The 16,483-nt window shown below is 44.6% G+C and overlaps 1 protein-coding gene across 1 annotated transcript; it reads right to left on the bottom strand.

The window, feature by feature from the left end:
* Nucleotides 1-1,302: 1,302 nt before the first annotated feature.
* On the bottom strand, nucleotides 1,303-14,236 carry LOC119396356 (putative deoxyribonuclease TATDN2). Its single transcript, XM_037663548.2, has 6 exons — nucleotides 13,981-14,236; nucleotides 10,688-11,101; nucleotides 6,721-6,890; nucleotides 4,223-4,352; nucleotides 3,048-3,260; nucleotides 1,303-1,685 (listed from the first exon to the last, which is right to left on the bottom strand). The coding sequence occupies exons 1-6, from the start codon at nucleotides 14,002-14,004 to the stop codon at nucleotides 1,548-1,550; spliced, it is 1,089 nt and encodes a 362-aa protein (XP_037519476.2). The 5' UTR covers nucleotides 14,005-14,236; the 3' UTR covers nucleotides 1,303-1,547.
* Between the last annotated feature and the right edge of the window lie 2,247 nt (nucleotides 14,237-16,483).

The following is a 16,483-nucleotide window of genomic DNA, read 5'->3' as shown; positions in this document are numbered from 1 at the left end:
TATACTAACACCATGTCTTTCACTGCACTGTATGGAATCGGGGACGTGCAATGTACTGCATCAGCTGCAGCTATGTCAAGGCAAGCTATTATTCTTGATGTTGCAAAGATAAGGGAGCTCAGCATATACAACTCTTCTGACTAGACTACTTGTTTTTTGCTTACAAATCTCCCATGGAGGTTACATTTAGCGGTGCGTTTTGCTTATGTCTGGATGCTGCACACAAATAATTTTTTCGTCCAGAATAACTTGAAACTACACATTTTGCATGCTATCTGCAAGAATGCTAGATGGCTAGAGTATGCTGGATGAAGGGAACAGTGGCGTGGCACTATCTGAAGCCAGGAGTTAGAAACGACTCCGCGCAGGCTTGCCCGCTGCATTGGCCATTTCGCCACCAGTGGACACCGCCATTCTTCGTAACAAGCACTGCAAGGTACCACCGCTATATAATGTACTACGTATATCTGCAGAAAAGCTAGTAGTTTACCCAGAAGACTCAAATGAGTATTGGCATTAACTGAAACGCATACTGTGACCTTTCAGCCACGGTTTGTTCACTTTATAAACAGAGCAATCCTTTCAATCTGTGATGCTGTACAACTTCTTGAATTGCTCGGGCTCATCACATAAAGATGAGCATATGCTTGCAAGCATTGTGCACGGATTCAGCAGCATACTGTGACATCAAAGAAAAGAAAATTAAGGTTGACGCTAAAGCTGGAAAGGAATAAAGCCACATATACAGTATTACATATGTGAACATCATTCAAATGCACATTCTTTGTTGTCATGAGCACCCCTACCGATATGGCAGGATTTCACTCCCAAGGAGTGCAAAGCCACACCCAGTGACAATTTTTGGAGGAACATATCATGTGCTTACAATGGGCCATACATTAAAATAAAAGCTCCTTTTACAAGCTTTACAAATCACTTTTTCTTTATTTATGCATCCTGAGTGTGTAATGCAGTCAAACATACACACACACAAAAAAACATGTATACTCGTATGCTTTTAGCACATTTCATAAGCCAAACAACAGCGAATATTCAGCCAGAGCGTTTGACCAAGATGGCTTGCAAATCTTGGCTAAGCGCTTTACAGTTTCTGTATTTATTTGCACATAATGCCCACGCTGCATTGTTTCTAAGCAACAATATTGCAAGAGCTACCATCTCTTCTATGTTTCTATGAAAAGATGTTGCAAAGCCCCTTTAAGCAACAGCCAACACGAAACAACAAGCTCGAAGACCTCATGACGTCACGCTAAATGAAACAAAGCAGAGGCAGAACGATTATTAACAAGGCAGGCAGGCTTGTGCCTCCATAGTTTAATTCTTTGTACTGACTAAAGCACAACTGTTACATCAACAACTCAACAAAAAAAACGAGTCTCTTGCCATGAAAAGGGGACAACGTAGTTGATGTTTCAAGATGAGCAGGTCCCTTGTGAACGTAGCTATCACAGCTTCTTTGCCTTTGGGACACAGATTCAGAGAAGTGCCGCATGCCACGCGAGGTCGATGCGGCAACGTCGGTGACGTCATATGCCGTAGATGCGCTTCGTGTTACTGCGGGCCGCAGTGAGCACGTCTTCGATGGAAACTTTTTGAAGGGCTGAAACCCGTGCTGCAACGTGTATGGCCATTCCGGGGTGCGAACAGCGAAGGTTTCTCGACTCCTGCGTAGCACAAGAAAAATACTGTTACTAAACGGAGCCCAGTGACAGACCCCCGAAACCTGTGCCCCCGTCCAATGTTGTTGCAAAAAGCAACACTGAATGTTTAACTGCGATTTCTGCAATGTTGCGCATACCAATATAATTTCATCTGGATGCCAAACACATTTTCTAAGCATTCATGGCTAAACACCAATGTAGCGCACAGAAATAAATGATCTTAACAGGCTAAATCAAATTCTTTTTGATAAAAGGTCGCAAAAAGTACCAGCTGACAATGGATATTGCATGTAATGAAGGCATTTCATACAAAGGGTTAAACCTCATCATAAAAGAAAAGTTCCATTATGTCACAAGTCAGTCACCCATAAATTGCACACTCTCCCAAGGTCATTACATTCAATAAAAATGCATTTATTTGACTTATAACAGTCTATTAATTCATTTCAGCTCCACATGGCACTCCCGCAGGCAGAAGAAACTGTTAATGAACAGACTGATTGCTATGCAACCAAAGAGTTATTAGCTACTGTCGAAACATCAAATGCTTTTTGAACATTTAGGCCATGGAGCAATATATTCACAATATTGTAAAGCATAATAGAAGATCTATACCTAGGTTCAACAGTGTAGGGCCGCAGCACCCAGATGCAAGTCCAACCAAATTAGAGGCAGCTGTGCCTTTTAAGTGGCAATCCCATTTAAAGTGACTTACGCTTACCGAGATTCTATTGTATTAAAATCGCAGATAAACATGCTTCGTTATTACTGAGGTTAAACATTCAAGGTGAACTTATAAAACGTTAAATGCTCCATTACATCAAGAATTTTGTTATGTTGAAGTTTGCTGTAGAAGGGTTTAATTGTACCTCTTCCTTATACTCGGTTACGACATCACAAAAAATGTTTCCGCTCGAGCCGTAAGTACTTTTCTCAGCTAATGTGAATAGTACCACATATTTTAGGAGTCAAAAGGTTCGTACTTACTACCAAAAACACTACGTTTGGCTGAGCAGAGAATTCATGACAAAATTTACCAGGATGCTCAAGTTTCCAACCTAAAACCGGCAACACAAACGCATGTCTGCATGGGAAAGTCTAACCCATGCAGACATGCATGGGATAGACTATCTACTATCTGACACACTGGAGAAATGCTTGACGTCACCAAAATGAGTAAGCGCTATTGGATGGAGCATTCATGCAAATTCTCTGTGCAAGGGACAGTGATGGCTGTGAGTGGAGCTGACATATTTTTCTTAGGTTGTAAGCGAGTGTAGTCACATGGCTTGTTCCAGCTTTTCGCTGCAACCTCATTGATGAGGAACCAATCGTGACATGTACATGAAGCAATGTGCCACCTACTTCTTTTGGGAGGAAGTAAGGTGCGTCTGTCTCCAGCAGCAACCGGTCAAGGGGAATGTTGCGGCCGACCTCGGCGAGTGAACTCGTCCTGTCAAAGCAGATCAGCGGAGTCAGGCCCAAGCACAGGTTCGGGAATGCGTCAAGCCACTCCTGTGCCTCTCGCCAGTTCCCCGTGAAGCAGTGACGGTGAATCAGGTAGTCCTTTGGCACCAGCTGAGGTGGGATGCGAGAATGATTTAACCCTTTGGGAGTCCATGACGTAAATATATAGCGCTACGATTAAGTCCCAAATGGTCAACGTCCTATGCAGTGTTCACACAATAGTAGGTTGACCTATAATAATTTGAAATTTGAATAATTGAAGATTGACCTACAATTGAAACCGAAACTTGCACCAAGAAGACAAATGAGAAATGAGGGAGTCTATGGCATAGTTACAACTTTACATTTGCTTTCTAGCTCTGATGATAGCATATAGAAAGGTTTATTTTTTTTTCTTTTTCTTTTTTTTTTGCCCCTACTTTTACTATGTGCTGTAGAGTTGTGCGAGAGGCTCTAGTGAGAGTGGCGATCACTGATGGAAGAGGCACTCCCACAGTTTCGACTCTCTCTAGAACTTTATTATGACAGGGTCTGAGCATTTTCAGAAGTACGAAACTCGCACAAAAACAATAAGACGACAAGGGTACCGATTTGGACTTGTTGGTTCATCGTAAACTGGCTTGTAGCACAGCACAGTAAGAGACGAAGGCAAAAAATAAAGTGATGTAGTCGGCTTGCATTCGTTTGCCACTTCATCTTTTACCTCCGTCTCTTCCTGCACTATGCTACAAGCCAGTCTACAATAAGACGACTGCTGCTTGCCTGTGGGCAACGGGAAATTCCTAGACCAGCAAGACTCATAACTGGCATAATTAGAGCATCCTGAGAGGATGGTTCGTGCATTCTAGTATAAACGATTGTATGCCGAGCAAAATTAAGAAAAAGGACAACACAACGCGAAAGACACAAAACAGATAAAGCACCATATCTGTTTTGTGTTTCTTCTCTTTATCAATTTCGCGCAGTTTAGAATTGTTTACTAATTGGCATACGTGGAAGAAATTGTGTGGATGAACGAGACTTGACATGGAAAGCGCTAAAGATGGTGCGCAACAAGACAGCGGGGAGCCCACCTCTTTGAGAATGTCGATGGTGTCCTTGGTCGAGTCCCGTGAGTGGATCACCAGGGGCAGCTTACGATTCAAAGCTAGCTTCAGCTGCGTCCGGAAGACAGTCTTCTGTACATCGCGGTCACACTGGTTCCTGCGAAAAGGGGGCGCCATTTACACACTACACTAGTTATGCAGGTGGTAGCCTGTGCACAGGACTTTGCTCTGATGTGCAAAAGACACATCTGCGCTGATGTGGCCTTAGCGCTGTAAGGCCTCATACACACAGGCATGAAACGTCCCATCACATCACAGTCGTAAAGAAATGTATGGCAGCTGTGATGAAGCAGCGTACTATCAGGCAATGGCATGGCAACGTCGACAGCATCACGTTTTCATTGGCAGCAACACCAGTTCGGCCAGCTCCACCATCACAACACACTAATCCATATTCGACGTGCCACCGTGAAGCACATATAATAAAGAAAACAGTTGATAAAACTTCGACATCAGTGCAGCCTCTTCGTTAGCTGTCGTGGTTGCCAGATCCTGCTATGTTAACAGCAGTTCTTTTACTTTTGATTGGTCGGTTTTGTGGGGGGAGGTATCTGTCAACGTGCCATCGACACACTGCTCTATACCAGTGGCAACCAATTTTCGACAGAAAAGCAACTTGAAAACTCTCTCCTCTGATGAAAATCAATGCTATTTACGGCGTTTTCTGGCTGTGTGAATGGGGCCTAACATAGCCGACTATAACAACATTTGTTTCATTAAACTGACCAATGCAGAAAAAAAAAAAGACCAGACATGTGCAGGCGGGCACTACGAGAATAGTTCGAAGAAGCAGTAACTGGCTCTCAGTCTGGTTCAGGCCTAACATTGTTAAAACAAAGTGGTGTTAAACATGACGACACTCTCAATGTTACCTCTCATTGTTGCCCTAATTATATTGAATATAGCCTGATATAGCATTGTTGCTATACCTGAACTCTTCACTTGTCCACAAATACCTCAATGCACAAGTAGTTGAGAATATCATTCAGCGCTGACTGCGTGCTAGCATGAAGAGGCAATTGTAAACGTTTCCAAGCCCAAATGAAAATATTTTTAGATTGCATTTCTTAGGCTCTTGTTCTGTGGTTGAGCGGCGTCCATTGTCTTTCAATGTAACCAAGCAATTAAGTGCAGTCAAGATCTCCTGGCTTGCTCTCCCGCAATGCTCTTTTTCTTATTCTGCCGATACTGGCTGGATTACTCTCAAACCTTTGCCACTGAAATGTAAAACAAAAATCTTTTTTTAAATTTAAAGGCGCACGCAAAATAGAAGACTTGCTGGATATCTGGAACATTTGCCGGTGAAACAGAACACAATAAAAAATATACAAACAAAAAACTGAAAAATAAAAAGATATATAACGAAAAAATACTATAACGAATAAAAGAAATTGAAGTGTTGTCTGTAACTGCAGTTCACACTACTGAACCAGTATCTTTTCTTTCTTTTTAATTTAGAAAGAAAATTAAAAATGACAGAAAACTATAATAAAAACAAATCAAACAAGAATTAAAATAGAACTTACAAAAGTAAATGAAAAAATAAACAGTACTCTGCAACTGTATGTACACACGTCCCTCTCAAATTCTTTGCCTCAACCTATCGCCAAATGAAAACATACATACAGCTGCACGGACATTTCACATTGGGGAGCATCGTAATCGCCAGAAATATATTTTTTTCGCGTACGTTCTACTGACGTTATCTGATCGTACATTAACCATGCATCTAATGGCAATTTTACGAACTTTCCATTTTCAGTGCCACAACTTGCAATGACAACAGAACATGTATAAATTTGTACTACAAGGAAAATTTGAGCACTTGGTACATGCCACTACAACAGGTGGCACCTGTGAATAATAATATATATATATTTTTGTGTGCTCTCTTTCAACATCGGCAATGACGCATCCCCAAGCAACTTCCCCAATCGCCCGTTTGCGAGAAAACACATATGCACTGTGGGGCCTGACGGAGCACCGCACTCATGGCACAAAGAGATGTAGTCTAGACCACAGTGTCATGAACACATGGACATTTATTAGTAGCCTTTACGTAACGGCGAGTCTGCCAGACGAATCTTAGAAATAACTGCGTTAACATGCCGAATAAGGCAACAGAATAACACCATAAATCACACAAAGAACATAACACACAAAATGTGATGCGAATGCGGCGTTGCCATCGTTCGACTCACCACGGGATTCCGTGGGAACGAGCCGTGGTATCGTCACCACGGACGTCTCTCTCAAGAGCAGACTGTCTGCGGCCGCACCAAGCCCCCGAAAGATAAAACGCTCCCTTACTCATGACCCAGCGTAACCTCGCTTCCTTGAGGCAGAGCCACAGGCGGCACCTTGGGAGCGCAGCGCCAAAGCGTTGACTAAGCTAACCATGATGTGCAGGTGCCACGAAGTGAAAACGACCTTACAGGGAGTATGAGCACCCCCACAGCACTCACTTGTGCGAGTAATCGAGGCCAATCTCTCCGAGGGCGACCACGCTGGGATGGTCAAGCGCATGAACGAGGTCATCTTCGATGTCGTCACTGTACTCGCTGGCCATGTGTGGATGGCATCCAAACGCACCCCAGACACCATCCTCCGACAGGAGGCTGCCCCACATGTGGCGCTGCGTAACGAAAACTTCAAATTCAAGAAGCTGGACCAGTGCTGCATTTGCGTACTCCTCCAAGCAAAATACACGGATAAGAAATATCACGACAAAACCGATTCTCTCGTTTCACCTGTCAACCTAACTCAAAATTGAGGGCTGCAGTGCAAACCTTCCAAAGCACATGTGAATGTCAGTTGGTGCATCCCAATTACGGATAAATTCAACTTTTTCGACGAGGCTGCCATCCATATACAGTAGGCTTTCGATAATTCAAACTCGGGGGGACACCGGGGTATTTTGTTTTTAATTATCAGTAGCTCTGATATACGATTTAGTAAAGTGAAGCTTTGGGCTAGTTGGTTTTGCATTATGAAATAGTAACAGCGCGATATTCTACACGGGGACACTCAAGAGAAGCAACACAGACAAGCGTCGACTTTCAGCTGAACTTTTACTGAACATGAAAGGAAAATATATACAGAAAAATTAAAAAACATTAACCCTTTGCGGTCCAAAACGTTTAGCCACTTTCCGGCTCTACCGGTCCGAAACTATTTTGGCAGTTTCTGGCGCCGCGAAGAAAAACACAAACTGTGGAAAAAAACTCACGGGATACTTATTTTTGCTCCTGCATTCTGCAGGCAACTCCTTTAGCGATATTCTGGCCGCGTATGATACCGCTCAAAGCATTCTCCTGGGTGCAGGCCAGGGTTGTTTCTGTTCCCCTGTGTGTCAACAGAGGTGTTGCCTCAACCGCTGTCGTCGTGGTCTTCGTCACATTTCTGTCGAATCACTGCCATCACTGCCTGGTGGAGGCACGTAATTCTCTTCCTCACTAAAGTCATCCTCGCTTTCGCTAAAAGCACCACCATAAAACGCACGCGGTGAAAAGCTGGCCATGCTTCTCAGCGAATCGCGCGAGTGTTTGTACTGTACGCTGAAGGCTCCGTGCCGAATATAGTGCTGCAGCTTAGTGTAAAAAAGTAAACCTCAACAAACAAAGCTCACTTATTCCTCAAGAGAGGGCACTTCATGTATACAAAAAAATGGGCGCGGCTCGCAGTGAGAAAACCGCGATATTTAAACCACGAACACCCTTGTCGGGCGGTGCCCGACAGCGGACCGCAAAGGGTTAAGGCATGACAGTGTGATCATCCCTTGTTATTGTGTCATGCTTCAATTTTTTTTTTAATTTTTTTTATATATTTTCATTTCATGTTCAATAAAAGTTCAGTTGAAAATCAGCGCTTGTCTGTGTTGCTTCTCTTGTGTGTCCCCGTGTAGAATATCGCGCTGTTACTATTTTATGACTGATATACGACTCTGGGCAAGATACCATTTTGTGTTGTAATGAAATATTCACATATACAACTTGCCAACCATGGGCGTTGGCAGGGGGGTACAAAACGGGCACTTGCTTTCTCAAGCAACACCAACACTTGCCCCCCATTCAACCCACACCAGCACTCCCCCCCTCCCCAACCGCGATGCAACTCGGGTTTGCACCCCCAAAGACAAAATACTGCGGATGCCCATGTCACCAACCTGAGGACTTTGGAATTCGAGAGAAGGGGGAAGTGAAGAAAGAAAAGTGGAGTGTTTTTTTTTCCACTGTTTTTCCGGGCCACAGCAACGTCATAAACAGTTCTGTTACTGTATGATTGCCAGTAAAATTTCTAGATGTCAGTGATCATACTCATAATTATACAGCACGTGCATGCGTGTAAATAAAAGACAAAATGTGCTGTTCCCTTGACAGCTGTTCGCCGGTTCCCAATCTTAGTACACTTTTCCGCATGACACCAGTGTACTGTGGCAAAAATTTCTTAATTTAAGAACGTTCCGCACTCAATAGACCAAGGCCCAGACAGTCTTGGTTCTTTCTTCCGCAATCAACACGCACTTGGTACGCATGGTTTGGCTAGTTTGGCTGCTTTGACATATGTAGGCAGGAAATCGGCTTTATTTGCAGCTGTTAGTGACATAAGAACACAAATGTTCAACTAGAAGTGAGAAAGGCAGGATACATTATCCGGTGCATACAAGCAAAAAGATATTAAAAATATAGCAGGCAAGCCAAAAATTTGAAATTTCTTTGAACTAACCAGAAGTCTGAATTATTGCAAGTCTACTGTACTTTCTCTCACGTGCTCACCTCTCTACATGCAAGGCGGATGTGAGATATTCAACAGCTCTCACATAGCTGCTTTAGTGACAAAGTACACATTTATGTAAATAGCTTGCTTTTGGCAATTCTGTCAAGTCACGGCAAGCAAAAAGAAACAAAATAACTATAGTAAGCTTCACCACAAACTAAATCTCATTCCTTTGTACTCAGTGCAAGTACATTCCACTTCAATCTGCCAAGTATCTCAAGACACTACCACTTTGCTTAAGCTTTGACAGGAAGTTTGATGTTACGTGCTCCATTGACAATCGCTGAAAGAATAGTGTTTATTTTCTATTTTTCGCAACAGTTGCAGCCCATACGATTAACCTATATGCACATGCCACAAGCCAGATGTTTCATTCTTTTTATTGAGACATGCAACGTTTTGGCTCGTTATAAACTAGATAGACATTGATTTACTACATGTAACAACTCACTCCAAATTTACAAACCATCATTCAACATTTTTTTCGATGGAGTCTGTGGAGGCTTGCAATAAAATTGTGCAACCTGTTGCGTTGGCGTGGGCTCATCAATGGAGGCACTTCCATGCCATGCTTCCCGCGGTCTCATCGCATTGCCTTTGAGCTTGTGAATTATTGTAATGCTCCGTGCCATGAACTGTTTTTTTCTGGCTTGCTGCTGCCAGATTACATTTTGGTGCCGTTCTGAGAAAGCTGACCCCCTTCACTTTGCCGGTAATTTCGAGTTGTTTAAGGAATTGCTTGCTTAGATTTATACAGTAAGTGCACTTGAGACATCCCTCTGCAGTGAATAAAGAGAAGCAATTGTGCCTACAGCAAAGTTACCACAGGCTTTGTGTTCCACTGACTGCAAACATAGACATGTTGGGCCATGAAGAAACTGCATCAGCTGAAAGAAAGTGCTTAAGTATTTGAAAATGGCAGATATTCAAACGTGTGCTGAATGGCCCACATGCATCTGACCAATGCTATTCAAGTACAGTAGACTCTCAGTAACCGGAAATGTTTTAAATGAAATTGCTGCTTCAGTGAAACCACTACCTCTAATTTGGCTGGTGTCGTACTTCAATTCTGCACCTCTATATATCTCTTAGTAAATGGCACTCCTGTTAAACAGAACACATTTTCGCGGCCCCTTGGGGTTCCGTTTAATGAGGGTCTACTCTACAATGATGTCAGTCACTGTAAACTATTAAAAATCTGCAAGGCAAATTGATGGGAATCGGCAATACAGTGATGCATAGCGTGCGGAAAAGTAAAAGAAAGAAAGCTTTCTTTAATACATACGTGAAACTGGCGTGTTAAATCACAACTCTTCAGTCATTAAGTAAAACAAAGCTAATCATAAATATGAGAACTTGAGGAAATTTAACCCTACAAAAAACTAGTGTTTATCATGGAAGAATGCTCAAAGCCAGGCTAATTTAATCCCCAAAGTTTCCTGTGCAACATGCTGGCATAGTTGAAAAAATTGTACCTTTACCATCCATTCACAAGTTCTACTGCAACAAAAATGTTTTGTGATTGAATTGAACCAAACTACGAGGAATGCCCCAACGGAGGTCGTTCCCAGTCAAGTTCACCGTCGAAGTCGCTTTGTAGCATTCTCGTATATTTAGGCAAATGGTATATCACTGCAAGTTTTACTGCAAACGTACCAGCTTGAAGGTTTGCGGGTTGCAGAAGTTGGCCACGCAGCCCTCGTAGCAGTCCGGGAAGGTGTCCCTGTGCTTGAGGCGGAACTTGGCATACGTTCCGGTGTGGCCTACTCGGCTGAATATGAAGTCCAGGTGGCAATGCGAGTCCACCAGCCCCACCTTTGGTGGAACCGAATACGGCCACCGTTTGGACAGCAAAGGAACGATGGGCGCTGTCGTCAGCGACATCTCCGAGGAATGTGCGGCAGCAGAACGGGGCGCCCAACGACTGAGCCGCCGTCGCACGCGCTGAGCGCGCGTTGGTGCGGTAGGCTGCGAGGCGCAGGTCAAACGCTTCGGTCGGAACACAATCTCCGCCGTGTCTTCCTCCTGGTAGCAGAACATGTCCAGGGCCTGCCGATCTTTGTCACCACCCTGCATTCAGGAACACCAATTGCAGAGGGATACGACAGACAACAACTGCACGCAGTGCGTGTATGTACCTGACAACCTGGTGACCTCTAAATTTGGGAAATTCATAAAGCAAAGGGCAGGGGGGACGCGACAGAAGAAAAGTGGTGTACATATCAATTGACCGTTTCTCAGGGCCGCAGCAACGTTACAAATGTATGATTGGCGGTAAAGTTTGCAGATGTCAACGATCATACTGGTACTTGTAATTATACAGCGCGTGCATACGTGCATAATTAAGAGACAAAATCTGCTGTGTCCCAACCCCTAAAAGCTAGTAGCCCTTTGCCAATCCTAATGCGCTTTTCCATATGACACCAGTGTATTGAGGGGAAGTAACTTAAGCATTCCGCACTCAATCAGAAAATTCTGGAACCGATGTCATTATTTTCTTTTCACGGTGGCGCTAGCACTGTTTATCGTGTTTATCGGAAGATTTATGGCCGTTCGCACACAGTCGGGAGGACTGCTCAAAATTCGGGAGTTTCCCGGGTAACTTGGGAGAGTTGGCACGTATGGAATAATACAACAGCCCACTATTCCAGAACTTGCAGTCGGATGTAGCTTTAGAATGCAGTGGCTTTTTACATCAAAGGTGGATGCATACAAGCCTGCACCAACGAACACATGCCCTAGACTGGTGTCATAAGCTGCACGGTCAGTGACCCCGCCGTCAAAGAGCATCGCCGAGTGCATGAGTGAGATTGTTTATTCAGATATGTAATTTGCTGCTGCACTTCGGTCATCTGGGTGGGGCCTCTCCTGGCTTCTTAAGTTGTATCAGACTACAACGTTTCTGTACAAGAAAAAGAAACTTCTGAGACAGTTTAGGCAGATAAAACATGTCAGCTTTACCACCTCGGTGTAACACTGGAACAGAGCTGTGAACGGCAGCACTGGTAGTGACTGCTAGTGGCGCCGTGCTAAACCAAACTGCCCAAGCTCCCTAATGCACCGTACTATTGTGTATTATCTTCCCAACGCTTATGTGCAATCTTGCTGTAGCCTTTCCACACTCTTCCCTTACAAAAATGGTTTGGACAGTCTATAGACTGTCTGAATACATTTTTGTAAGGGTTGGTGTAACTTGAGTGCACACAACAGCTGCTACACCAGGCCATTCCAGCATTCTCTGGTTCAAACACAGTGGCTCCAAGTGGCGGCTTGACAAACTTGATGCATGCATCCTTTTCACCTAATAATTCACGTGGTCAGGGCTAAACAACCTCTACTTATTCACAATTCAATGTGTGCTTGCACGGGATGCCTACATTACAGCTAAAGAAAGTGTAAAGGGAGGCACTTTGATACCGCACATGCTTTAACACTGAATTCTCACTTCAACTAGTGGAAACTTGCACCTGTTATATTTTCCAACTGGGTACCTAGTCAAGCCGAAGGTGGTGCTGCATGTGGGCAGTTTGAACTAAGTATGGTTTAAAGCACACACACACCATAATTTCAAGTACACCATAAACATCCTTCAGCACTTAGCGGACAACATGTATTTAGAACAAAGCTACTTTCTTTTAGACTGTTTTAAGTTTACATTTCGCATTCGCATAATGGTGGCCAGGATATATATTCAAAGGTAAATGTGGCACCACTTTGCCCACCGATACCATCAGGTTCCTAAACAGCGAGGAAAACTGCCAGTGGGGGCTTGAATTAGGTCTCTGGCACAAACGAAAAGAAAACATGCGGTTAAGTAAACTTTCTGTTTTGAATAGCTGGCGGCCATACTCACACCCAAGGCGACAGTTCTTCCCCCAATTCCAAACTACAAATCTCAAAGGCTACACTTTTGTACACTGTAAATGCCGAATCCAATTTTGGGACCTGGAAACACATCATGGCTTCCATGTTTTAGACATCACATATAAGATAGCTTAGTGTACAACAGAAGTTAAATAAATACTTTGACATACCAGAAAGGTTAAAAAAACAAGATAGGTTGAGCAGGCCACCACCCTTTTCTAAAAGGGTGTACCTGTATCGTCATAAACAATCACCGTCCCAACCCCTACCATAATCACAGATGCCATACACATAGAATGAGGAAATGCACGAAGACTGAATTGAATGCTGGAGTTTTTTGTGCCAGAACTGCAAAGTAATTGCAAGACACATCGTAATGGGTAAACCCGCATTCATTGCGATACCCTGGGTTTCTTTCGCATGAACCTAAATTAAAGTACACAAGCATTTTCACATATTGCTCCCATCTAGATGCAGCCATTGTAAACAAAATCGAAACTGCAACCTTGAGCTAAGTTGCGCTACACCACAGGCACTACGCTCTAAAAAGAAAGGGCATATTTGGTGCGTCTTCCTGTTCCACGACCAATAACCATCCTCTATCTCACGTACCTTACGCTGAGTTACCGTTGCATGGCTGCATACTTTCTATATATGCACACATACACCCACATACACGGAAAACAGCTTAAGTTGCAGTAATCATGCTAGGCATTGGTTGTTAGCTATCTCCTCCTAAAAACTTTGTTACAGTGGGATGGGGGCATAAAACTTGCATTTTTCAAATTTCTGTTTTTCAGGACTAACACATCACCTCAGATGAAAAAATGTCATGCAATGCAATGTTCAACTAACTTTTCACTCCAGTATTAGGCATTCTGCACACATTCATTCAAGTTTACATATTAAGTGTAGCTAATGAGATAGTTGTAAGCTACTCAACTTGCAAGACACACGATAGCCTCCAGTCTATCAAAGAATACATGGCTCCAAATTTGCCCCCCCCCCCTCCATGAGAAGAATTGCATACAATTCCCGGAAAAATCTGGGACGGTAGGCAACTCGACTTGCATGTGATTTCTTACCTCATCTTGCTGCAAACAGTACATTCTGTAAGTGCTTGGACCACGCCACTGCAGGCCACCTCTGAAGACGTGTGGTTGAGTACCAGACGACTGTGCGAAGCCATCACCAGCATCTGGGCCGGAACGGCTTCTTTTGACTAGTGGCCACTCTTCCTCAGTAACACGCTTTACCGGAGTCGACTCCTTCGCCGCTCCGCTGCTGTCCCAAGTAGACGACGAGGGTGAAGTCTGTGAAAATGAGGGAATTGCTCCACTACTGTCTCCAGTTGATGACCAGGGTAAAGTCTGCAATGACGATGGCACTGCTCCAAAGGTGTCTTGTCTTGATGACCAGGGTAAAGTCTGCAATGATGACGGCACTGCTCCAAAGCTGTTTTGTGTTGATGGCATGGGTAAAAGCGGTGATAATGATGGCACTGCTCCAAAGCTGTCTTGTCTTGATGACCAGGGTGAAGTCTGCGATGGGGGCATTGCTCCGAAGCTGTCTTGTGTTGATGACAAGGGAGAAGGTGGTACTGATGCAGGCACTGCTCCACTGCAGTCTCTGAGAGACGACAAAGGCGAAGAATCTGGCAACGGAGGAGGCGGAACATGGGGGTTGTACAATGGCATCCTTGGTTCTGATCCTGGCGACTTTGTTGCCAATGTGGGCGGTGGAACACGGGGGTCGTAGTACGGCAATCTGGGTCCCGGAGAAATTGGCAAGATCGAGGACTGAGATGGAACGAGGGGTTCGCTCGACGGAAGCTGCCACACGGATGCTGGAGCAGGCTGCAGTGGAGTAGAGTGTGCAGCGACATTATGATTGTACAGCGGCACTTGCCATTCGGATTCCAGAGAGTTTTTAACGCTAAGATCTTCTTGGGAACGGCACATATGCCTCAGTTCGGCGCAGTCATCTGAAAACGAGGAATCGGAGCTGCTCTCGGACATTTCGTGAACAGGCTGAGGTGTGAGGCACCTCCTGGCGAAGTTTGGATGCTGTGTCACTGTCCATCTGGAACATGGCGTGCTGTCTCTGTGGCCGTGTCTAGTAGCTGAAGGGCGCCATTTTTGTTGTTCTGGAGTTTGGCACGAGTTATTGGAAGTCTTTTTAAGACTGTGTCCCACAGTTGAATGACTTGAGAGCTCCACAGCACTGGCAGGGGTGTCCCTTTCGTGTGCAGAAGTGGTGCTGTCACTTGGCTGTGCACAGGCAGTGTCTTGCTCTGAACTTGAAACGCCGTTAGACTGCTTTGCATGGGCAGGGCTGTCACTTTCAGCGACAGAACATTGCAGCTGGGAGTAGAAGGGTGCATTATCACCTGACGCCATCGACCTGCACAGAATAAGTGGAGGAGTAGGTCCAGTGTTGATGACCTTTTGTCTAACACACAGTGCATAAGGTGCATTAACACAAGACCACCTAACCAACTCTTAAAACATAGGCGCAAAAAAATAAATAATAACGAAAGTAAATGTCATTCTGAGCACTGAAGCCATTATTGGATGGTAATTTTACCAGCGGAACAGCCTTCTCGCATATGGCCACATGAAGGCCACAACGCAACAGCGATATGGAATGTACAGTACATCAAACAATTACATGTGTGTACTTTCACATTTCACACAAGGCCAAGCGAGGACTTCTGAATCCAGTAAATCGTGCATGACGTTTTACACTAAGGCGGCTGTTTGCGCAGAACGCTGTCCGGAGGCCTGTGAGCCTAAAACAAAAGACGCTCATGCATACGAAACCAAGTTAGCTGGAGCTACGAATAGGCACATCAGACCACGTACGCCACAAGCTCACAAGTTGTCACAGAGCGTTACGCTGGTGGTAATAAGACACGGGCGCAGAATGAATTAAATTGCATGGTTCCACTGCCCGGTTCGATCGGCCTTCTGCGCGTGCTAAGCGTGGACATGATTGTAAAACACAGAAAAGCTGTCTTAAACATCCACTGCTCTCACATATGGCGTCAAACTACAACCTCCGGCAACGTGCAGTGAACCCTTAATGAGCGTCGCTAGTTCCAGGAACCGGCATTCTCACTGTAACTAAGTGCACCCACAAATCACGGCGATCTACAGAACATGACGCATTAGTACCTGCCACCGAAGGCTAGTAATGCTGCAACATTTACGAACGTTGCAAACGTAGTATTAACCGAAACTTTTTTATACTCACCGGCTCGCGATTGTTCTTCGTTCTGGTTGAATATTTGCAGTCGCTGCAGTTGCGAGCGGTCCTTGCGAGACGATGTTTTCAACGAAGCTAGGAGAGTAGCCACCGCAGCCTTCAAGGCAGTTCACGGCTTCGCAAACACGAGAGTAGCCGCGCGCTGCGGTCACTTCAGTCACGTGCATATACAAGGTTGTCCACAGCCACTGGCCACAGGTCCACAGCCGGTGCGGCGCTTGCGATGAAGAGACGCTGGAGAACGCAGCGAGTCTTCTTGGTAAATCCCCCGTAGTGGGTAGGAGTCCGATCTAAGTATACAGCAAGCAAGCAAATGCAGCG

The sequence above is a fragment of the Rhipicephalus sanguineus genome, chromosome 6, assembly GCF_013339695.2.
Source record: "Rhipicephalus sanguineus isolate Rsan-2018 chromosome 6, BIME_Rsan_1.4, whole genome shotgun sequence".
Taxonomy (NCBI): Eukaryota; Metazoa; Arthropoda; class Arachnida; order Ixodida; family Ixodidae; genus Rhipicephalus; species Rhipicephalus sanguineus.
This window is presented reverse-complemented; position numbering and strand designations above follow the sequence as displayed.